Raw genomic sequence first — 24388 nt, forward strand, 5'->3', positions numbered from 1 at the left:
ACTGACGGCGAGCCCCAAGCTGAGCACAGAGGGGGCACCCACTCACCCCGCCTCTAGAGACCAGGGAATGTTTCACAAAACCCAAGTCTTGAAATCACGGGTCCGATTTGGATAGTTGAAGCCAACAGGAGAAGTGAGTAACAGTCTGGAAGTTCCTCAAAACGTTAAACATAGAGTTACCATGTGACCCAGCAACTGCACTCCTAGGTATATGTCCAAGAAAAGTGAAAACATGTTCACACAAAAAGTTGTGCACCGGTGTTCCTAGCAGCATTGTTCACAGTAGCCAAAAAGCAGGAACAACCCAAATGCCCATCAATGGGTGAACAAGATGTGACTGTCCGTACATGGGAATATTACCCAGCCGTCAAAAGGAAAGGGGTAGTGACGGATGATACAATGTGGATGAACCTTGAAAAGATGGTGCCAAGTGAGAGAAGCCAGACACAAACTGTGTGGTTCCATTTTTATGGAATTTCCAGGATAGGTTAATCCACAGTCAGAAAGCAGATTGGTTGCCCAGGGCCACGGGAGGGGGAGATGGGGAGCGAGCACTTCATGGAATTAGAGTTTCTTCCTGGAGCAATGAAAATTATCTGGAATTAGTCGTGAGGGTTATACAACATTCTGAATCTATTGAAATCACTGAAATGTACACTTTAAAGTGGTTAAAGTTGTGAATTTTATGTTTTTTGCATTTTGTCAAAATAAAAGAAAAGACAGAAAAGGTTATCAGGGCCCTCCAGGTGAAGAGACAGGCCAAGCAGGGGTAGGGGGGTGAGAGAGTGCATTGGGAGAACAGCAAGCAGCCACTGTACTCGGAGCAGAAAGTGCTATGTTTTCCTGCTGTTGCTTTACAGCTTTAGAAAGCTAAGTGTTTGCCAGCCGTAAACCCTCCAGCATCATACCATTAGGTGCTTTTGGTTAAAAGTCACTCAAACTGGCTTAAACAATAGAGGGAAGGCATTGGCTTCCTGAACAGTGGACTTCAGGCACAGTTTGATCAGGGGTGGGCTCCATTTCTCTGTGATTTTTCTGTATCTTCCCTCTTCTGTGTTGTCACACTAGCTTCCTACATGTTATGGGGATGAGAGAAGAAAGATGCATTTCATCTAGAAAGACCTTAAAGGGTTTCTTGGGCAATGTGGGATTTTAACTGGGCTTTAAAAGACAGGGGAAGCTTCAACAGTAAATATCAGAGGGATTGGCTTTCCAGATGATGAAACACCTTGAGCAGGAAATTGTAGGGTGTGTTTGAGGAAGAGTTCAAGCGTCGTCTGTTGGGTCTGGCTGCTTGTGAGTAGAACATAGTTGCAGGGTCAGAAGAATTTGGGCTTTAACCTGTAGGTAAAAGGGGCCCATTGAAGGCCTTTAGGCAGGGGAACGACAAGGTGAGCTCTTGGTGAAGTCCATTCTTGTTATCAGATAGTGTGATGGAATTGTTGATCCTTTTCTTAGGTATGAGAATATTGTGATTATGTAGGACAGTGCCCTTATTCTTACAAGATGTGTGAAGCCGAACTCCCATCAGGCTGCAGTTTACTCTCAAATGGTTTAGAAAAAATGTAGGGGTTGGGGGAGTGGTGAAGAGAGAGAAAGCAGATACAGCAAAATGTTAATTGTTGACACTTGGAGGAGGGTCCGGGAGGGTTGGTTGTGCCTTCAGTGTTTCTGTATGTTTGGAAATTTTTTCTTGATAAAAATTTGAGAAAAGGAGAAAAATGGCAGATGGAAAAGGAGAGGATGCAGTGACAAGGGCCGGAGCCAAGATGCCCTGTTGGTGAGGTGTTCTAGTTTGCTAATGCTGCTAGAATGCAAAACGCCGGAGATGGATTGGCTTTTACAAAAGGGGGTTTATTTGGTTACACAGTTATAGTCTTAAGGCCATGAAGTGTCCAAGGTAGCACATCAACAATCGGGCACCTTCACTGGAGGATGGCCAATGGTGTCCGGAAAACCTCTGTGAGCTGGGAAGACACGTGGCCAGCGTCTGCTCCAAAGTTCTGGTTTCAAAATGGCTTTCTCCCAGGACGCTCCTCTCTAGGCCACAGCTCCTCTTCAAAATGTCACTCTCAGTTACTCTTGGGGCATTTGTCCTCTCTTAGCTTCTCTGGAGCAAGAGTCTGCTTTCAGTGGCTGTCTTCAAACTGTCTCTCATCTGCAGCTCCTCTTTCAGCTCCTGGGCATTCTTCTAAGTGTCTCTCTTGGCTGTAGCTCCTCTTCGAAATGTCACTCTCAGCTGCACTGAGTTCCTTCTCTTTGTCAGCTCATTTATATGGCTCCAGTGATTTAACTTAGACCCACCCTGAATGGGTGGGGTAACACCTCCATGGAAATTATCCACCCAGAGTCATCACCCACAGTTGGGTGGTGCACATCTCCATGCAAACAACCTAAGCCAAAACGTTCCAACTTAATCCCCACTAATATGTCTGCCCCACAAGATTGCATCAAAGCATATGGCTTTTTCTGAGGGACATAATACATTCAAACTGGCACATGAGGTATGGCAGAGACCCATCTACAGGGTTTATGTGGGCAGACATGGAGGTGAAGGAGGCCCAGCAGCCCCTGTGACTCTGCAGCCTCCAGCCCCTGAACTCAGGAAGACCCCAGCACCAGGAACAGAGTTTGAAGGTGGCAGAGGATGAGGTGGGGGGGTGGGGAGGCCCCAAGGAGGGCCATGTTTGCTCTCCTCACACTGGAAGAGACTAGTATTGACTCATAGAAATTCAGGGCTTAAAATGACCTAAGAAATCACAAAATAAACCCCTCACTTCCCTGAAGGGGAAACCAAGGCACAGTGCAAAGACTTCCCCAGCCCCAGGGTTGGCCTGAGGCTAAGCTGCCAGCCTCACCCATTCCTTGGAAGCCTGTTTCCAGCTTCCTACTCTCCCTCCAAACACCTGAAATTATTAGCAGCCCCAGGAGAAATGGTCCAAGGGGACAGCTGTTTGGTTGCTTTACTTGGTGAATCATTTAAAACTGGGCTTATATATCATCCAGGGGCTTTTCTCGAGTAGATTGCCACATGGGGACAATAAGAAGGACAGCTGGCATCAGCTGAGCTCTTCATGGGGCCAGGCACTGGTCTAGGGGCTGGATCTGGGTCCATAGAATTCTCGGTCCTATGAGGCAGGGAGGCCCATTTTACAGATGGGCTCAGTGAGGTCACAGGGTTGCCACAAGGTCACACTGCTGGTAAGTGGCAGAGTTGGGAAGTTGGGACTAGAGTTTGGCAGTCTGGCCCCTTGCCATCCAGCAACCCTGGATGAGGGTCTCCTGTCTTGTAGTCTGATGAGCTTCCCATCGATTGATTGATTGATTGATTGATGTGTTCATTTTGTCAAAACAGATTCTGGCCCCAGCTGCATTGGTGGTTGTTTTTTTTTTTTTTTTTTGCAGTAAGTCAAGGCCTATTTATTACTCATAGAGTATTTTGGAGTCCATGATAAAAAAGAAATGCAAAACTCAATTCCACTTCCCTGCGACACTGCTCGTTCTCTCTTAATAACCCTCTCTTATCAGCCTCCTGGCAGCTTTTGTGTTTCCTGTGCATGCTAATTACTTTATTAATTACATTGATATCTTTGGTTGTGCCCAGCATATCCTGTGCTTTTTGTTTCCCACATGCTCCCATTTTGCCTTGCTCGTTGGCAGACGCAGGCCCAGCTCCCCTTGCTCAAAGGAGTTCTTTGAGCCTCAGTAACCACGTGGCTTTCGATTAGTCACACGGTCCTCCTTCCATTGTCACCCCGGCCACGTCACTAATCGGGTGTTTTTAACGCTCTCCTGAGCCAAGGCTGTAGGGTTACATCTCTGACACTCCTCCTTGGCCCATGTTTTCTCTCCAGAGACCCCATAACCTACAGCCGAGTGGGAAGGCAAACAGTAGTAAGAATCGGGGGAAGAGGGAGAGGAATTGAAACATGGGGCAGATGGAAACCAGCGCGTGTGAGGTGAGGCTGTGGGGTGAGTGGGGACTAGATCCCAGGATGCCTTGAGTGTTAGGCTGAGACGTTCTGACTTTATCCTAAAAGCCAACGTCCTCCCGAAGTATACAGCACGGAATATTAATCCCACAGGATGCCCTAAAATAAAAGAGAATGAGGGAACTTCACAGTCTAAAAGTTTAAGAAATTCTGGGAATGATGTATCTGCCTCTTGGAAATATACAATGTGCTTTCACATGTTAAAGGCTCTGAAAAGTCCTGCAGCTTAAAGAAAAACTTCCTTTTTTAAAATCTTATGTTTTAATAACAAAAATTTTAACTTGGCCTTTCCATGTCTCTGGCTGTGGAACCCATTTTATCATGAAGCAATAATATATCCTGAGGGATATAATTTAGGAAATGCTGCTGGAGCAGGTGAGGTGCCCTTGTGGTTTTGAGCAGGACCGAGCATTCTTGGGCTCCGTCTTAGAAAGGAGGCTTTGACAGTCTATCCGGGGGGAGCTGGAGGCAGAAGGGGGAAAGGCAGAGGCCCCTCACAGCTCAGGCAACATCCGAGGATCTAAACCACAGGTTTCAGATGTTTCAACATTTTCTTTCCATTTTATTTCAAGCTGCATTGTTGTCTTAAAATTGGAAAATCAGGGTTTCTGTAATAAATCATTGCACAAGGATTTTACTCAGGCATAAAATCCGAATGAGAAACAGCAGTCTGTGCAGTGTTCTGTCTTCAAAAGAAGCATTTCATCCTATAGGGTTTCAGGACACAAAAGCCGTCTGTCTCTGCAAATTGCTGGGTTCACTGAAGTTTCCCACTTGGGTGGACCTGGCTCAGAGAGCAGGCTTCCACCTTGGGGCTCTGTGACCCTGGGAAAGTGGCTTCACTTCTCTGGGCCATGGGTTCTCATACAATTAGCAAGAATAGCAACACTTTTCTCACAGGACAGCTTCAAGGATTGAATGAGGTGACATGTGCCCAGTGCCTGGCACGTGGTAACATAAAATCAAATGCCTTTCTCTATTAGTCAGGATACGCTAGGCTAGGCTGCAGTAACAAAGAACCCCTAAAGCCCAAAACTAAGTGCAGCAGCCACTTCTTTCTCACTCAGAGTCCAACTCTGCCTCCAGTGGGGCTCCAGGCAAACCAGCTTCCTTGAGTTCACAGTCTTCCGAGCTGCCACGCAAGGCGAATCTGGGATCTTGCATCAGCTCTTCCATGCTTCAACCCAGAAGGGTCAAATGTCACGGCCGCCCAGAATTAGTCATGTGACCCCACCTACCTGTGAAGGTGCTGAGAACTGGGCAAGCAGATGGACTGTCGGTGAGCACCAGCCTCTGCCCCTCCTTCCATCCCCTTTGGTCAACCCGCTCAACCCCCTGAGGCTCGGCCTCCTTGGGCTCAAGTGCCTCTGCCTTGTTACTGTGTGACCTTGGGCAAGTCACCACCTGCTTTTGGGCTCAGTGTGCTGCTCTGCAAAATGGGAGTGAAGCATTGTCAGGCAGAGCAGGTGAAATTGAAAGCCATGAAACGGTGCACAACACAGCCGCAGCAGAGATAGTAGCTCAGTCCCGGATCCACACGCCACGGCTCCCTGACTCCGACCATCTTCACGCCCTAGTTCTGTCGCCTCCCTGCTCATACTGGGCTGGACTTGAACTTGACGGCAGGGAGCCACTGTGAGCCCCCAGCCAGGTCATGCACCGCATTCACACAGACCCTGGGTCTGCAAGGCCAGGACGGGCAGGGCCGGCACAGCGGCCTCTGGTCAGGGCTGGGAGGTCGTGAAACTGGACAGGGGAGATGCCGGCCAGGCCTTCAGGAGCGCCACGCACTCTTGGGGACACTGATCTCGCCCCAGGCTCAGGGGCAGTTACCCCACTCCACCCCACCCCCAGAGAGGCCAGGCTGGGAAGTACGGGGTGGGGGGGCTGCCCCTGGATCAAGGCTAGCTCAGTGCAGGGTTTCCCATCCTTAGCAGGGGGTGCCACACCCAACCAAGGGCCCCCGAGGTGGATGAGAGCACCGTCTGGGTCCCTTGTAACCCACTCATGGCACACCGGATGTCCAGGACACGCTGTTGGGAAGCTTTGATGTGTGGTTTAAAGCAAAGGTTTCGGGAGTTAGGAGGCGTGGGCTCAAGTCCCAGCTCCGTCTCTTAATGGTTGTACAACCTTGAGCCGGATGCTCAGCCTCTCTGAGCTCATTCATTATCCCCTCAAAGGGGGGCTGTACTAGGACTCACCCTGTGGTGACACTGGGATGAATGAAGCCGTGTCTGTGCCACACTGAGCACAGAACCCGGCACGCAGTGGGCATATGGCATGGGGTGGCGGAGGGCATACAAACGGGGGCGGCGACGTTGCTGGCGGGGACAGAGGAGGAGGAAAAAGAGCTGAGGGGCATCTCCAACCCAAGGCAGCTGCCCTCCAGGGAAGGAGGCCGGGCAGAGGGCGGCTGTGGTTCCCCCGGGGGAGGGGCACCCTAGGGAGAGTGCAGAGGTGGAGGAGTGGGGGGATTACCTGGTGGTGGGAGAACCGGCCTCCCAGGGGGGCCAGTGCTGGGCGGGGCCGTCACAGGTGGGATGGGTGACGGTGGCTGAGACGAGGCTGGACAGGCGCGAGGCACAGGCCGTGGAGGGCCTCAAAGGCCACAGCTGCGGGTCAGGACACATTTCCTGTGGTCTGGGAAGCCGGTGGTGGCCTTTCGGGGCAGGGTTAGTCAGGGGGTGGCGGGGTCCCTCTGGAGGAGGCTTGGAGGAGGACCGGGGCACGGGGGGCAGCTGGTGAGGGCAAAGGCCACAGGTGGGTAACAGGTGCTGGACAAGGGCAGGGGCCTGGGGGAGAAATGGAGACCGACAGGCTCCCTGGGACTTGACTGGAGGCCCCTGGGTTTTGGTCCCACTTGGGTGGGCTGTGGGGCTGTTGCTCGGAGGACAAGCAGGTTTAGGGAGAGAAGGCCGAGTACAGGCTGGGAAATACTAAGTTGGCAAGGCCTGCGGGAGGTCGGGAGGGGGGTGGCTCCAGCAGGAGGAAGAGGAGGGAGCAGCTGAGATTGGCCAAGGACTGGGAGAGGCCGGGGAAGTGAGTGGCAGGTGGTGGCAAGATCTGGGAGGGGTGCCAGAAGCAGGGGTCCACAGGGGACCCTGCATTTGGCCACCTCGAGGTCCCTGGAGACTGTGGGGAAGCAATTCAGGGACATGGGACAGGGGGTGGGGGGCTCCTGGAACCAGGCTGGCGAGAGACAAGAGGTGAGGCCGAGGGTCCGAGTGGTGACGCCTTTTTCAGGAAGCTTGAGAAGCAGAAAGCACCGAATGAGTTTCAGGCCAGGGCGGGCTGGGGCGCTGGGGGACGTGGAGGCGGGGGGACTGGACAACGCAGGAGGGAGAAGGTGACAGATGATGCAAAGAAGTGTTGGGTTTTTTCCCCTCCCTCCATCATTTTCAGGTGGTGCCAGGTACAAACCAAACCACTGTTCCCTTGTTCCGCTCAGGGTTGCATTTATTCTCACTGTTTAATTTGCAGCATCAGGACCTTACTGCACCGCGGCAGTGTCCGAGGGACACACGTTTCCCTGCCCCCTTGGCCCCTCCTGTCTCTGTCCTGCTGTTGTCAGTCTGCCTGGCCAGGTCGGGGTCCCCAAACCTCCGCAGCCCTGCTCTCCGTGGGCCCGGCCCGGCCTGGTTAGGGCATGAGGGGTCGGGCTGGGGGGCAAGGGCAGGACAGACTCCAGGCGGCGGAACCTGGTGCATTTCCCGACTGGTGTCACCTCCCAGATCCCCAGACAAGTGCTTGAGGAGCCCTTAGACGGCAGGGACATGCTTGCCCTAGGTCGGCCCACAGACCTTTCTGGAAAATCAGTTGACGTTTCCTCTACAAAAACCAGGTGGCGATGTAAGTCCTTAACCCAGATTTCTACATATGCCGCTGCCAGCCGGAGCCTCCAGGACCGTGAGATCTGGAAGGATTTTCTCAGCCCCCACAGCCGAGGCCGGGGTGGGCCTGGGCTGCTCGAGACGCCTGCCCTTTCCTGGGACTCGGCCTCCGCACCCACAGCTGGCACTTCTGCCCAGGGTGGCTCTCCCCAGGGAGCTCTCATCCAGCTGCCGTCCTCACTCGTGTCACTGCTTCGTCTCGAAAGAACAGTTGTCACACTCAAACTTCGAACATTTTCTTGACGCCCGGGCCAGCTCCCCAGCCCCCCGAGCTGACCCTTGCAGAGCAGGTCCCATGAGGGTGTGGCCGGCGGCGGGGAGAGGGCCCTGAGCCTGCTGCCGAGGGTCAGGGGGGGCCTCAGGCAGCCCCCAGGGGCAGACGTGCAGTGCTCGGCTCCCGGGACGTAAGTCCCGAACGCGGCTGACCTGGGAGCAGCCCGGGAGGCTCCTTCCATGCCCACCGCAGCGTGACCAGGACACCTGGGTCTCCCTCTGTCACCCACTCACTCTGACTCCATTTCCGGGCCTCAGTTTCCCCATCTGTATAAAGAGACATTGGACCAGTGCATCATCCCTTAGTGTTTGGAAATGGGGAGCTGGGGAAGGAGATTCAGGTTGTCATGGTGACCAGAGGCCACTCCAGGGGTCCTTAGTGTCCTGTGCCCCCCCCAGACAGGCCCCACTGTAAATGATCACACCCCACCCCACCCCCAAGGCCAGAAGTGCCGAAAGAGCCCCTGCTGAGATCCCCAGGGGGTTGGTCTTGCAGGTTCCTTCCGGATCTGCGGATCTGCAAGTCTGAAAAACAGCAGCCAAACTTGTAATCAGACATCGTTGTAAACGAAATTCTCACCCTGAAACAGCTCTGCTGCCTCAGAGACGTGGGGCTGCTGCCGAGATAAGCAGCCCAGCCCCCAGGGCGCTGGAAGTCTCCTCCCAGCTCCTGCCCGGTGACTCTCTGGAGCTGGAGATAGTAACGATGGGTTTACACCCTAGGAGCAGGCTGTGCCCTTCCCGCTGGGCCTGCCGTCCCCTCTCAGGACCCTCCTGCAGAGCCCAGGAGGTGGCAGATGAGGAGGTCGTGGCTCAGAAAGGTTTGGGGATGGGATGTGCTCAGAGCCACACAGCTGGCGAGACATGGGGGGGATCTGGACCCAGGGCCCCCCTCCCATGCCCGGGCTTCCTCAGTGGGGCCCCTACCCCCCAAAAGAGACAACATCGATCACCTGCCTTCCCGGGAAAAGAGAAACATCTCAGGACTCTGCAGTGCAGCCCAGAAAGATCCACACTTCCTTCTTCCTCCTCCCTCCTCCTCCTCCCTCCTCCTCCCTCTTCCCCCTCCTCCCTCCTCCATCTCCCTCCTCTGTCTCCCTCCTCCCTTTTCCCTCCTCCTCCCTCCTCCATCTGTCTCCTCTTCCCCCTCCTCCGTCCTTCCGCCTCCCGCCGCCGCCTTCTTCCGCCTCCACCCTCCTCCATCTGTCTCCTCTGTCTCCCTCCTCCCTTTTCCCTTCTCCTCCTCCCTCCTCCTCCTCCTTCTACCCTTTCCTTCTTCATCTTCTTTTCCTTCCCTCTCTCACACACACAAACTCACATTTATATACAGACATACACTCTCCCACAACAGAAAAATCTACCAACTTTACCATACATTAAAAAAAAAATCATCTTTGAAAAAATATTTTTTTAAATCAACTTCTAAATTAAAAAAATTTTAAAAGAGGCAGGACTGGCCCAGGGAAAAAAGCCATCTCTGGAGAGCTGGTCAGAAGGAGAAAGGCCTTTGATCCCAGCACCCCCTCTTTCACAGAAGCGCTGGCTGGGCCACGCCTGGGACCCTGAGCCTCCCACAGCCACAGCAGGGTAAGAGGCCCGGGGACATGGGGCTGGGGGTCCCTGGTCAGCAGTTAGGCACCGGCACCCCGCACGGAGACCTCCAGACTCCCGGCCCTCCCTGCCGAGACCCAGACCCCGGCTCAGCCCCGCCACCCCAGCCAGCCCCAGGCAGACACACGGATGCACACCCACGTCAGCATCAGGGCGTCAAATCGGTTGGTGGGCTACACTGTCAGTCTCCCTGGGTCAGAGCCCTGTGGGTGACAAAGGGAAGCCCCAGAGCATCCCCTGGGAGCCGGCAGAGATGCAGCATCCCGGGCACCACCCAGACCTGCTGCCCTGAATCTGCATGGGCGCCGGCCCCCCGGGGATCTGGATGCACCTTGTCCCCCGAGAAGCAGTGCTGAGGTCTTCTCCACCCCCGGCCCTCCCCACATGCTGCTCCCTCGGCCGGCAGCACCTTTCCCCCAAGGTTTCCACTCGGCCAGGCCTCTCTCACCCTTCAGGTCTCAGGCCTTCCCAGACCACCTGATCTGAAGAGGGTCCCCCTGTTAGAGCCTCTCAAGGCACCCTGCAGTTCTCACCAGCAGCACTTCTCGCCGCTGGTGTCCACAGCCAGACGGGCGTGGTTTGCCGATGGTCTGTGGCCTCCTCGGGAATGTTTGCTCCAAGAAGTGAGGCATCAGACTGGTCTTATACACCCTGTACCCCAGCTTCTAGGCCGCTGCCCGGCACCAGTCGGCACGTGACAAATGCTGATGGAGTCCATTTTGAATGAATGAATGAATGAGAAATACAGAATGACATAAGGGACAGAGCAGTCCTTCCTCAGTTATTCAGGCTGAACTCAACTAGTCTGTAGATGAACTTTGGGCTCACTTTGCAAAGGGGAAACTGAGGCCTAGAGAGAGGCCCCCCCAGCAAGTCGGGTGCAGCATTGAGGTCTCTGGCCCTCCCAGCCCATCTGCCCACCCGCCCATCCGTCTTGCGTGCAGCCTGACAGCAGGATGTTTGCAGGGGCCACTGACCTACATTGTGAATACTCGTGTGACGCGCAGAGACACTCGGCCAGCTGCTCTCCTCTCGCCACGCAGATGGGGGTGGCTTTCCTGGACAGCTCCTGTGTGTCCTCCTGCTGAGCCATGGCCAGGCCAGAGGTGAGGGGAAAGCACCTCAATCCCTGGCAATCACAGGCAGGAAAGAGCATCTCGACCTGAGCTTGTCTCGCAGCCCCGAAGCACAGCCTCCCGGAGCTTCGGGGCTCTGGGGGAGGCCTCTGCACGTTTAGGAGTTGCATTCCTCCCATCAGCAGCCCCCGAGAGTTTCTAGGGCACCTTTGTCGCCACTGTCTCCTGGAATGGGATGCAGTGCTTGTGAGAGGCCGGCAGGGTGGGGCAAGCATGTGGTGAGGGGAGTCGAGTGGACCCGGGTTCGAATCTCAGTTCTGGCACTTACTCGCTGGGGATCTTGGGGGAATTGCTTAACCTCTCTGTGCCTCGGGTTCCTTGTCTGTGACAGGCGTCTAACACTTTGTTGGATTCCCATGAGGCTTCGATGTGGTAACATCTGTGACACAGCAGCACTGGGGCCTCGTGGCTGCCGTTCCAGGTTGAGTTTGACCCGGTCTCCGTAGAGGCCACCTCTGGGGGAACAGATCTCGTCATATTTAGAATGACGAGACGTAAGTGTCTGTCTTGCTTAGTGCTGCATCCCTGTGCCCAGAACATGGAGGTACGTAGTAGTTGTTTATTGAACGGGTGAATGAGGGAATGATTTCTTAATGAATTGCCCAGGTGAGCAGCAGGTAAGAAAGAGAAAGCAGCAAATTGAAAGGCTTTGGTGGCCAGGTGTCCGGAGCAAGAGAAATGCCCTCAGGCAGTGGTACAGGGGTGGGGGGCCCTGCCGTGCACCCAGCAGCGTCTGCCGGACTCTGGGCACTGTGCTCGCTGGCCTGGCCGTGTGGCCGGCCCACACTGGGAGCCAGGGATGCCCAGGACCCTCGAGCCCTCCTCCCCTGCATCCCCCACGACCCCCAGGGTCCTGCTCTGCGGTGGGTCCGGTGGCTGGAGAGTCTGCCAGAGGCAGTCCAAGACTGTGGGGAAACACAGTGGGGAAGCCCCAGACTGGGGGTGGGGTGGACCCAGACACAGGACAAAAGACCCCAACTCAAGGTAGGCTGCCTCCCACCCTGAGAACAGCACAGATGGCCCCCAGGAGCTGAGGAAGCCCACCTCAGTCCCAGCAGGGGGGCTGGGGACGCTGCGTAGACCGAGGCCCTGGGGCTGAGCCTGAAGGACGGGGGTGATTCTGACTGGTCCCTGGGGGGAAGGGCCAGCCCTGGCAGAGGGAACAGCAGGAGCAAAGGCACAGAGGCCCGAAGCAGCGTGGGGGCCACCAAGACGTCCCGGGGAGATGACGCAGGGGAGGCAGCACTGTCCCCCTTGGAGCTTGGACATGTGGCCTCGTTTCAGGCCAGTGGCTCTTCCAGGGAAACGGAGGGTGCTCTGACCGAGCTGCGGAAGTGGTTCTGCAGCCCCCGCAGGGCCTCTGCGCGGTCCTGGGTGCCCCTGGCGGCCGTTTGGTGCACGACACCCCACCAGGGTCTCGCTCCCCTCTCAGCCCCTCCTCCGGCCCCTGCAGCAGCCTGGGGACGTCTCCCCCAGCTTGCTCAATCCGGTGATCTCTGTCCCCCCCAGGAGCTGGGCGGGTCAGGCAAGAAGGGCGTGGCTCTTCGAGTTTGCTGTGGGATTCAGTCCTGGCATCGCCTGGCTTTATCCTCAGCCTCCTGAGTGCATGAACCTCCTCAGCATCCGATGGCTCCTGAGACTACCCCAAGTGTGCCCCCTGACCCATGTCTAGTGTGCATGACGATGGGGCTGTGCCAGGGTGATGTTAACAAGCAGAAGATATTCGCAGTTTACTTCTGGATTTGGCGCCCGGGAACTGGGGAGAGGGCTGTGCCCACTCTCGGGACCACTGACCTCTCTGAACCTCAGTGAGTCTTTTCCTGCTTGTTGCTCTCCCGTCCCTGCAGGGGAGGCTGCGCATGAGGTAGAGACAGGTGGATACTGCCAGCCACAGAGCAGATGCAATAATCAGAATTTCAGGGTTCAAAGAGGTCTGAGTAGGTGGGGAGGGGAAGGGAGGGGAGGGAGGAGCTACTAACAAGGTAAAAGGTAACCAGGTTGGAACATCAAATACCGAAGGGGAAAGTCAGAGCAAGCAGCAGTCCTAGGAAAACTACCCGATGGGGTCTTAGTCAGCCGTGAGGATCCTATGACTCACCAGTGGAAGATGGTTATAAAAAAAGCCAAGGAGATCTGGAGCGAGAAAGATGAGGACCAGTGAGAGGAGGTGCAGGAGGAGAAGGTTCTGGTTCAGTAAAAGAGCCGTGCAGCCTCCCCTGTCACTGGAAGAATCCAAGCTAGACAACCGTTGCCAGATTCCCGGGAATAGTTTTCGTAACACTGAGCAGTGGTGAATGACAAAACATCCAAAGTCCTCGCTGCACTGAGAATCTAAGAGCCCATCAGACATTATTGTCTTTCCTTGTAGAACAAGAGGCACAGTCATCACAGTGGGTTTGTTATTCATCCACGGCCATAGCGGGTCTGGGCTGTCATGTCCCGGTGACTGCTTGGTTGTCAGACATCGGAGAAGCCCAGGTTCCGCCACTAACTCACTGTTGACCGTGGGGCCAAGAACTTTCTCATCCTCCTCAGTTAAATAATGAAAGGACATCTTGAAACCACCTACTGCCCAGTGCTCCCCCCAGCAGAAATCTCTAGACCTGGCAACTCTGAGTTTTGTTCTTGGAGCTCACCTGCCCCTGGGGTGTCTCTTTCTACCACCCAAAGCAGAGGCCTCGGGACCATGTCCTCCCCTTTACCACTCCGGCCCAAGCATGGACTCAGGGTCCATGGGACCGAAAAGGCTGAGCTAAAGCTTTCGGTTGCTTGGGTCAGTAAGCCTGGGAGAGCATGCAATTGGGAAAAAGCCTGGAAGAGCATGCAACTGGAAAATCTGTTTGCAAAATGGCCCGGACCTGCAGGCCCCATCCCTCCTACGTCCCCCTGCCTCCAGGTGGGGGGTGCCGCCTCTCCCTCGTCACAGGAGTCCAGGCCTGGAGAGCAGGGCCAGAAGGAGTAGTGTGCACCCCCCACCTGCCTAGGGCCTGCCTTCTGTACCCTCGGGTCCTGTCAAAGCACCCCTTCTTCCTAGTGGTTGACCTTGGGGGTGCCTGCCCCTTCCCTTCCTAGGTGTGACTTTACCCCTTCCTGAATAGGACAAGCCCGTCAGAACACAACATCCGGAACATACTGAACACGTTCCTTGATTCTCCTCAGTGGGATCTGTTGCAAAGAAGTCTTTGACTTTCCTAAGTTTGTTATTGATATATATGGACATAGCAATTCTGAAACTATTTCGTATCTATCATAGGAATGAGTAAATTGGAAACCAGGGATCTCGCTATGGGAGAAGGGAGGCAGTAATATGGCATGGGGGAAGGCAAGCAAAAACCTTGTGGTATTGGATTTTATAGATCGATGATGCATGATAGATAAATGATAGATTAGATAATAGATAGATAGATGCTTTAAGTTGCCAGACTGCTGAAAGCAGATACCATGAAATGAGTTGGCTTTAACAATGGGAATTTATTAGCTTACAAGCTTACAGTTTTGTGACTGAGAAAAATGTTGAAATCAAGGTGATGCTTTCTTCTCAAAGACCAGCTGCCGGTGATCCTTGGGTCCCTGCCACATGGCAAGGCACATGGTGGCATCTGCTGGCCTCTGCCTTCTCTTTTGGGTTCTGCTGCTTTCAGCTTCTTGTTTCTGTGGCTTTTCTCTTTGCCTGAATTACATTCTCTTATAAAAGGCTCCAGTAAGAAGATTAAGACCCATCCTGAGCCTCATCAAAAGGTCCTACTTACAATAGGTTCACACCCACAGGAATAGATTAGCTTTAAGAGCATGATTGTCTGGGGTACGTACAGTTCCAAACTCCCGCAGTGGATGGATGGATGGATGGATGGATGGATGGATAGTCTGTATGATAGAGAAAAGGGCCTAGAAGAAATGACACCTTAGGGTGTCTCTTAACTACCACCATTTTTATGCCCAGATTTTGTTTTCTAAATACCATTCCCCACTAAAGAGAACCAGGACTCCTTGGAAAAGTCTCTGATTCCCTGGGTCAGGGAAGGTACAAGGAGAGCCTGGAACATCCTGTGCCCAGAAATAAGAAAGTGCTCAAAAAATTTATGGAGACATGCTGAAAAAACACAGGAGGCAGCAAAAAGGGGTTTTCTCCTGGCCAAATCTAGGAAGATTTGAACATCAAAATGAATGATGATTGTAATGAATTATAAGACACTGAATAAAAATGGAACCCATGGATCCATACTGATATGCATACATACATACATACATAAATACGTATCTAAATGGAAAAGAAAGCTCTGGTTTCCAGTAGAATGCTGAGTATTTAAATGGAATGAGAGAGTTAGAAAATCAACATTTTGCAATCACGAAAGTAATAAGTGATTAAAAGCACTGAGTTAATGTTTGTGGGGGAAGGGAGGACTCACAGAGTCTCCGAGTATCTCCCACAGGTTATGTATGAATTACAAAGGGGAAATGGCACCGTTTACATGGCGAGCTCTGGCAGAGCAGACGTCCCCTCACCCAAGTGACACAGCTAACGTCCTCATAACGGGACCAAGGGACGTTTCGTGCTGGAGGAGGCAAGTGCATATCTTCTTTAGGATTCTTTCCAACATGCGTAACCTGCATCTAACCCTGAAGACACATTGAGAGAAACTCAGATTGAGGGACAGTCTACAAAATAACTGACTTGGACTCTTCAAACATGTCAGTGACATGAAAGCCAGCCTGGGCTGAGGAATTATTGAGATGAAAGATTAAAGGCAGCTAAGTGCAACACGTGGTCCCGGATTGGAGTCTGCTTTCAAAGAACCAAAATTGCTTTAAAAGACACTATTGGGCCAGTTTGTGAGATTTGAAAATGGGAGTAGATTAGGTAGTGGTGCTGTGTCAGTGTTACATTTCCTAAATGTGGTAACTGTGTGTGGTTGTGTAAAAGAATCTCCTTGTTCTTGGGAAATGTGTGCTGAGATTCTTGGAGTGAAGGGTAGGGGTGTCTGCAGTTTACTCTCAAATGGCTCAGAGAAAATACATGTACATATTTTTTCACTCCTAGGTGTCTTTTTCTCCTCTTGATACCATCTGGCTGATTCTTTCCCGGTATTTCCCTGCTCAAATTCCTGAGAAAGTAAAAGCACTCGGGCAGGATCCTCTCCTGCACCCATCTTGGGACAGAGTGCTTTGCCCTAGGAAACCTCATGGGTCTCTGCCAGCCTCTGGATTGGCTGCCTTGGGTCAGGTGCTCATGCCTTGTCCAATCAGGTCTGGCCTAGGATTAATCATGTGACACATAACATGGCTGCCACCAGCATTCCCTCAATGGAGTGGGGGGCAAGAGGGTCTCCTTTACAAGGGCCTGGCAGGCCCTCTGCTCTGTTGGGTCTGTATGTCCTGAACCTCCAGCTTCCTGAGTTCATCCCTGAGAGGCCCGACCCAACAGTGCTCCTGTTCTCACCCTTGTTCTTTCAACAAACATTACAGATGCCTGCTCTGGCCAGGGCTTGTGCTGGGCACCGGGAGCACAGAGATGGCCCAGCCCCTACCCCCTGGAGCTCCAACTCAAGGTGGCTAGGCATCGAGAAGGAGCTGGAGTGCAGGGCTGAGTCGTGACCAACAGAAGTCAGTCAATGTGGATTGAAGGCTGAGGCCCACCTGTGGGGACACAGAGGCAGGGTCCAAAAGGCCTCCTGGGCAGTGGCTGTGGCTCAGAGGAGGGAGAGGGGCCCTGGGATGGGGCCTCTGCAGCTGGAAGGGGGCCCAGTGCCATCCTGGGGTTTCTTGCTTGTCTTTGCACAGCCGGACCCAGCCGGAAGGGACATCTCCATCCGGCCTCTGCTGGAGCACTGCGAGAACACCCACATGACCATCTGGCTCGGGATCGTCTACGCCTACAAGGGGCTTCTCATGGTAGGTGCAGAGCGGGAGACCTGGGGGGCGGGGGGCGCTTCTCCATCCACAGGAAAATGAACAGAGCCCATGACCAAGCACTTACTCTAGGCCAGGCCTGGTGCATGGCACGTGTTAGCTCAGTTCCCTCAGCAACCCTGTGAGGTGGGGACAAAATACCCACCCACCATTTCACTGATGAAGGCCCTGGGCTCAGTATCTTGCTTGAAGTCACTCAGCTGGTAAGTGGCAGTCGAGAGCTTAACCTCTGACCCTGTGAGTGAGCCTCACCCCTGGCCCTGTACTGCTCCAGGAACAGCAGGCTGTGGGCTCCCAGCCCGCGCTCAGTCCCAGGATTTCCTTGGATCCTCTCTAAATCTATGGGGAAATGAGTGGAATCACCTCCATTTTCCAGATGAGGGAAGCGAGGCTCTGAGAGGGCAAATGATTTGCCAAGTCTGGTGATGTCCACTCTCAAAATCCAGGACACTTTCTTCTCCACCCATCCATTAAAATCAACTGTCACACACCCGGCCCACCTCATGCAATTGCTGAATTTCAAAGCCAGGAAGGACTCGAAAGATCAGTCCCACCCTACTTATCCTGGGTTGATCCTTACGTCTTCTCTCCGATGTCCTGGGCAAATGATGCTTCTGCCCTAAATCTCTCCAGTGGTGGTGATACTGATCAAAGTGCATCGTTAGCAAGTTATGGTGCACCTTCTTTGAGAGACCCCTTGTGAGGGAAGCCTTCCAGAAGACCCTCAAGGACCTGAAACTGGACTACCTGGAACTCTATCTTATTCACTTTCCACAGGGATTACAGCCTGGGAAGGACTGGTTCCCTAAAGATGATAAAGGCAATATTCTCACCAGTAAAAACGACATTCTTGGATGCCTGGGAGGTCATGGAAGAGCTGGTGGACGAGGGGCTGGTGAAAGCCATTGGGATCTCCAACTTAACCACTTCCAAATTGAAAGGCTCTTGAACAAACCTGGACTGAAAACATAAACCAGTGACTAACCAGATCGAGTGTCACCCCTACCTCACGCAGGAGAAGCTGATCCAGTACTGCCACTCCAAGGGCATCACTGTCACTGCCTACAGCCCCCCTGGGTTCCCCAGATAGACCTTGGGCCAAGCCGGGGTACCCTTCACTCCTGGAGGATGCCAAGATTAAGGAGATTGCAGCAAAGCACAAGAAAACCACAGCCCAGGTTCTGATCCGGTCCATATCCAGAGGAATGTGGCTGTGATCCCCAAGTATGTGACACCCCACACGCATTGCAGAGAATTCAGGTCTTTGACTTTCAACTGAGTAATGAGGAGATGGCGACAATACTCAGCTTAAACAGAACTGGAGGGCCCTGTTTCCTGGAAGGACTCTCTCATTTGGAGGATTTTCCCTACAATGCAGAATATTGAAGCTGAATCTCCAGATGAGATTATCCCGTGGATTCTCTCTCTTCACTTTACTGATGTGTACCTCCCTCTAGGCTTTCTGAAATCATACTGAATGTGTCTGTATATGTCCGAATCTAGTAATTATATCCAAACCAGAATGTTCTACCAGGAACAGCTAATTATTGGGAGATTAGACTCTGAAAAGCAAATAGAATTGTCTTTTACTTATTTGATCATATGTTATTAAATACTGGGAACTCTGCTACCACTGAGAATACGATTAAAAAGTGTAAAGAATAACAATATTTACTGAGAGTTACTATATTGCCAAGACCATTTGATGTGCCTATTATATGTGCTAACTCATTGACTCCTTGCAACAACCCCCTTCATGTAGGTTCTCTTATTATTCACATTTTACAGAAGAAGAAACAGAGACATGGGGTGGGGGTAGGGTTGGGGGCAGGAAACTTTTTAAGACCACCCAAGTAGTGGGTGGCAGGGCCATAGAGTGAAAGGCTCTGGGAGAGCTCATGCTGATTTGTCATCCTTCTCCTCAGATGTCTTCCCTGGCACCTTCCCTCCTTCCCTGTCATCCTTCTTTCCCTTTCTCACACGCTCCCTCCCAGGCTGCCTTTAATATGCCATTATACCTAAAGAGACATTCCAGTGGTAGCAGGGCCTGTAAGATGCACTAAGGAGCTGCTGTTCATTTTAACGTTGTAGAGTATCCTGGGAGTGGGAATGTTAAATGCAACAGAATCAGAAGGAGAATGTTTTCTATTGCCGTTAGTCTTGGGTTCTCTCCCCGATGCACTCAGGTGACCAATTCCTGAGCCACCAGGGTTTCAAAGAGAGAAAGTTTATTACTAGGCATAAAGCAGGAGATCACATGGCCCAAAAACTTTCTCCCCAAACTGCAGTTACTCTGATGATTTTATGGTACCAAAAAATGGGCAGATTTTAGGATAATGAGCAAAAGGGCCCTAGATAACATTAGAGATGATCTAATTATTGAGCATGTGCAGATTAGTTATATGCTCAGCCACAGCAAGATACTGTAAGAAAATGGCAGCCTTAATATGGTAATGGGCATGATTTACAGTATTATAATGAAGTATAGGTCACTTATAGGTTTAAGTTTAAGCTACTGCACGTCAGGTGGGCCAGTTTTGGTTAGATTCCACTCCATCTAGCAAGATAGCTTTGGAATTGGGGTGGGTTAGTTCTGGACTGACTTAGGACCCTTCATTAATAAACATTAGGGTCTGTCTTTAGTGATCATAAAACTCTAGAGTTGAAAAACAGGATGAGGGAGTATAAGTGAGTGTTAGTCACAAAGTTTTACAATCACAAGATAAAGGCTAGATAGTTATACAACCATTATCAAAGATCAAGACAGCTGATTACAGTTCAGTAATTTCAGGTATTTCTCTCTAGCTCTTCAACTATACCAGAAAGTAAAGAGAAATATCTATATAATGATTCAGTAATCATAATCATTCTTTAAATTCTAACTTCTCAGTTACAGCAGGAAGCTTGCTACTGCCACCTCTTCAGATCTTTCCTTAGGGGCCAGGAACAAAGTCTTCCTAAAGTCACATAACTGGGATTTCTTGGACTGCTAAAATGCATCCTTACCTGCTGCTGCTTCCAAAACTTGGGAGCGGCCATCCTTGAAGGCTCCAGCAGCATGGCCTGTGTTAGGGAACTGCTGGGGATTGAGTCGTGCCCTCCATAAATGCCACGTTCAAGCCCTAATCCACGCGCCCATGGGTGTGAACCCCTTTACAAATCAGACCTTTGAAGATACTGTTAGTGAAGGTGTGGACTCGTTTGTGAATAGGATCTTCAAGGACACTATTTTGGATGAGGCCAGATTGAATCAGGCCGGGTCTTAATGCACATGACTGGAGCCCTTAGACAGAGAGGAAATTCAGATGCGGTCACTCGGAGAAAGCTGCAAGAGACCAAGGACATTGCCATTGCCGTGTGACAGAGGCAGACATGCAAGTCAGAGAACCCCAAGGAATGTAGCAAGCCAGCACCAGAACACTCCAGGCTCCAAAAGAAGGCCTGGCCTTGCCAACATTTTGATTTTGGACTTCCGGCCTCTAAATCTGTGAACCAATAAATGCTTGTTGTTTAAGCCATCCCAGCCCCTTCAGCTCTGGAGCCATAGAATCTCAGAGCTGGGGAGGGCAGGCACAGCCCTGTGGGCTCACCCTGCTGTCAGACGTTTCAGCACCCCCACCCCCACCTCCAGCCTCCCCAACAAGTGCTCATTCACCCATGGCTTCCCCCTCTCTGGCGACAGGGAACTCACCCCCCGCAAAGCAGCCTGGGCCACATGTGGGAGTGGTATTGGTTTCCATAACATCACCACAAGCTGGGTGACTTCAAACATCAGAAACGTATTCCCTTATGGTTCTAGAATCCAGAAGTGTCTCTACTGTGTCAAGGGATGGTCATTGGATTTAGCCTCTCCCCCGACCGCCACCCCTCACCCCCCAGATAGTCCAGGATGATCTCATAGAGATTCTTAACTTAATTGCACCTGCAAAGAACCTTTTTCCAAATTCACATTCACCAGTTCCAGGACTTAGGATGTGGATGTGTCTTTGGGAGCCCTCCTCCAGCTCAGGACCGATGGACCACCTTTGCCAGAAACTTCTTCTGCATTCCCAGCTGAAATCTGCCTGCCTGGATTTAACTTGTGCTCATTTACTGTTCTTTCCCTCCTTGGGGGCCTCAGAACAAGTTACGCTGTCTTGCTCCTGACACGCTTCAGATCTGCCACCAGCCACCAGGGCCCCGGCTGGCCCTCTTGCTCCAGCTGGTTGAGCCTCAGATGATGGTCCATGGCTCATGGACAGCGTGGCCAAGGCGGGCACACCGCACCCTTCGGAGAGCAGCCGTCCAGCCACGACACTCCCTGCTGGGGGGCCGTGGACAGGTCTCTGCACCTCACTGAGCCTCTGCTTCTCCGTCTGTTGGATGGGGACGGTGACACCCTGCTGGCCCGCTGCTGTGGGACCAAAGGGGGGTGTGTGGAGATGAGCCTTGTATAAAAGCCAATCCGTTTCTAGTGTTTTGCATTCTGGCAGCGTTACCAAACCGGAACAGGGGGTTTATTTGGTTACACAATTACAGTCTTAAGGCCATAAAGTGTCCAAGGTAAGTCATCAACACAAGTATACCTTCAGCGAAGGAAGGCCAATGGCGTCTGGAAAACCTCTGTTAGCTGGGAAGGCACGTGGCTGGCATCTGCTGATCCTGGGTTGTGTTCCAGCTCCTCTCTCAGCTCCTCTGCATTCTTCAAAATGTTGCTCTTGGGGTGTTTGTCCTCTCTTAGCTTCTCCGGAGCAAACACTGGGCTCCGTTGATTTAATTAAGACCCACGCTGAATGGGCAGGGCCACACCTCCATGGAAATAATCTAATCAAAGATATTACTCACAGTTGGAAACAACCTAATCCAAAGATTCCAAACTAATCAACACTAAATTGCATTAAAGAACATGGCATTTGTGGGGACATAATACATCCAAACTGGCACTGAAGGCAAAGCCCCCAGAAACCCACATCAGATCATGTTTGGCCTCTACCCAAAATAAATGTGGTTTAATGAGACAGTTTATTTACCTCTCGGGTACACCAAGTCCAGAGGAAAAACACGCTGGAACTGGAATGGAGGCTTCAGACTCCTTGTGTCTTGTGGCTCCCCAATCTTCCACTCACAGCTCCACATGGTAGTCTGAGATGGCTGCTCAAGCTCCACCCATCACATCCCACTCCAGTTAGGAAAGAGGAAAATATATCAGTCAGCGTTCTCTAGAGAAATAGAACCAACAAGATGTACCTGTAAAGAGACTTGTTATAAGGAATTGGCTTGTACAATTATGGGGGCTGGCAAATCCAAACTCAGTAGGGCAGGCCACAGGCTCGGAATGCCAGTAAACATGATGCCGAAGTCTTAGTGTGAATTCCAGCAGGAGCCAGTGCTGAAGTTGAGGCAGAAATTCTTCTGACCTCTGAAATCCTTACTCTGGCTATAAAGACCTCCAATCGGTTGAATGAGATTACCCACATTGCTGAGGACAGTCTCCTTTGTTGACTGTAGATGCATGCAGTCAGCTGTAGATGGCAATCAAATGATTATAAATGCAAATCCTGTGAAATGCTCTCACAGTAGCAAACAGGCCAGCACTTGACCAAACAACTGGATGCCAAAGCCTTGCCAAGTTGACACCATCCCACTGGGAATGCAGGATAGCTCCATGTTGAGATTGTAAGGGGTAGGGGAGGGGCTGGACAGGGTGCCATCAGACCCTACCACTTTTAGGTAGCCTTTCTTCTTGATACAGTGCTCACTCTGCTACTACAGTCCTTTAACTGTTTTCTGGAGCCCTAAGAAAGATGTTTCTGTCAGTTCTTGCTGGTCTTTCAAAGCTTCTATTGGGGGAACCAAGCCCTGAAGCATCTCCCTCCACCATCTTGATCCCTAACCTGACATATTTTTTCAAGAGATAGAGTTAAAATATTGTGTTGAAGTAAAATAATGAAAGCTTTATTCCATTCATTTTAACCAACTCAACCACTAGCGTGACTATACAAATACTGGATAAAATAGACTTTTGAGTGAAAGCTGTCCCTCTCCTTGAGGACCCTGCATGCGGGGCCACATGTGGGGACAGACGGTGACACCCAGCCCCACCGCCCCAGTCCCCTTTAGCTGGGCAGCCCCTTGGAATGGCGGGCTCATGCTGCCACTTGGTGACGACCACCTCCCCTTTCTGTTCACCGTTCCAGCTGTTCGGCTGCTTCCTAGCCTGGGAGACCCGCAATGTCAGCATCCCCGCACTCAACGACAGCAAGTACATCGGCATGAGCGTCTACAACGTGGGGATCATGTGCATCATCGGGGCCGCCGTGTCCTTCCTGACGCGGGACCAGCCCAACGTGCAGTTCTGCATTGTGGCGCTCGTCATCATCTTCTGCAGCACCATCACCCTCTGCCTGGTGTTTGTGCCCAAGGTACAAGCAGCGGCCACCCCGCGTCCCCACTGCCAGGCGCGCGCTTGGCTTTCCCCCTTCCCTAAAAGTTTTGCTCATTTTTTTTTTTTTTTATGGTGCAGAAAAGCAGCGACCAGATTTTTTCGGGAATCTCCCATAATCCATTTCCCAAAATTAATCCCCACTGGTGCTTTCGAGGTGTTTCCTGCCAGTCTTTTTTTTTCTTTTTTCTTTTTTCTTTCCTGGCTAGGAGAGACGGCTACCTGGGGAGCCCATTTTGCAGTTTGCCTTTTTCGCTTAACTTTTCGTCCTTCGCATCATTCCCCGTCTGGAGCCATCGCTGAGGGGAAGCCCCATAACTTAATGGACCACTGACCCCTTATTCATGACCATTTCAGATGCTTCCAGTTTTTTTCAGAAAGTTATAAATGAACTTCTTTTTTCCTGCCCATCACATTTTTCTTACTTCCAATGGTTCCCTCAGGATAAAGTCCCAGAAGTAGCATTGAGGCCAAAGGAGTAACCATTTTTAACGGCCGTTTACGTTTTCCATTCTTCTGAAGGGCTGACTTCCAGGACCACCCTGTGAAGAGATTTTTTCAGATACTGTCCCTCCGAGGGGTCGCTGCCGTGGGCGGGTCTGGGCGGACGGAAACCTGGCCTGGGGGGGGGGGGAGGTCTCCCGAGTAGAGGAAGGCTGGATAAGCAGCTGTGCTCAGTCTGTGACATTTCACTGGGTCCTGCACTTCAGACTGGTGCCTGGGCCCACAAGAGAGTTCTTAAATACGTGTCACCAATTTATAAAAATTGGGAGAAGATAACAGATTAGTGTGGTCATGTCCTGATATTGTCAAGGTAGAGGTTTAAGGTATGAAATAGCTTTCCACCATGATTAGTTTCTTGAAATATGCTGTAATTTCTAGTTTAAAAACTAAGAGATCCTGAGTATAAAACCTCCTAAATAAAAAAGTAAAATACAGAATTATTCTTAAAATTAATGCAGAAGAAGTTAAGATAGAAAGAATAAGAAAATGGGCCAGGAGCACAAAATCACGTGGCCACTCCCATCCCCAATATATCCGTCCTTATATTCAACATAAAGATGCTAAGTGGTCCTATTCAAGCCTAACATCGTTTAACTATATTCAATTGAATTTTTTTTTTCAAGAGCTGTGGCTAAAACATTAGGATTAAAGTAA

At 51.7% G+C, this 24388-nt stretch overlaps 1 protein-coding gene across 1 annotated transcript in view; it reads left to right on the forward strand.

Moving 5' to 3' along the window:
* The window catches only part of GABBR2 (gamma-aminobutyric acid type B receptor subunit 2), a 399384-nt gene that overhangs the window by 347167 nt on the left and 27829 nt on the right, over nt 1-24388 (forward strand). The window contains exons 14-15 of the mRNA XM_037851102.1: nt 16681-16791; nt 22986-23210. Coding sequence (XP_037707030.1) covers nt 16681-16791; nt 22986-23210 — 336 coding nt within the window. The remainder of the gene's footprint in view (nt 1-16680; nt 16792-22985; nt 23211-24388) is intronic.

This window comes from Choloepus didactylus, chromosome 10, assembly GCF_015220235.1.
Source record: "Choloepus didactylus isolate mChoDid1 chromosome 10, mChoDid1.pri, whole genome shotgun sequence".
NCBI classification, from domain to species: Eukaryota; Metazoa; Chordata; class Mammalia; order Pilosa; family Megalonychidae; genus Choloepus; species Choloepus didactylus.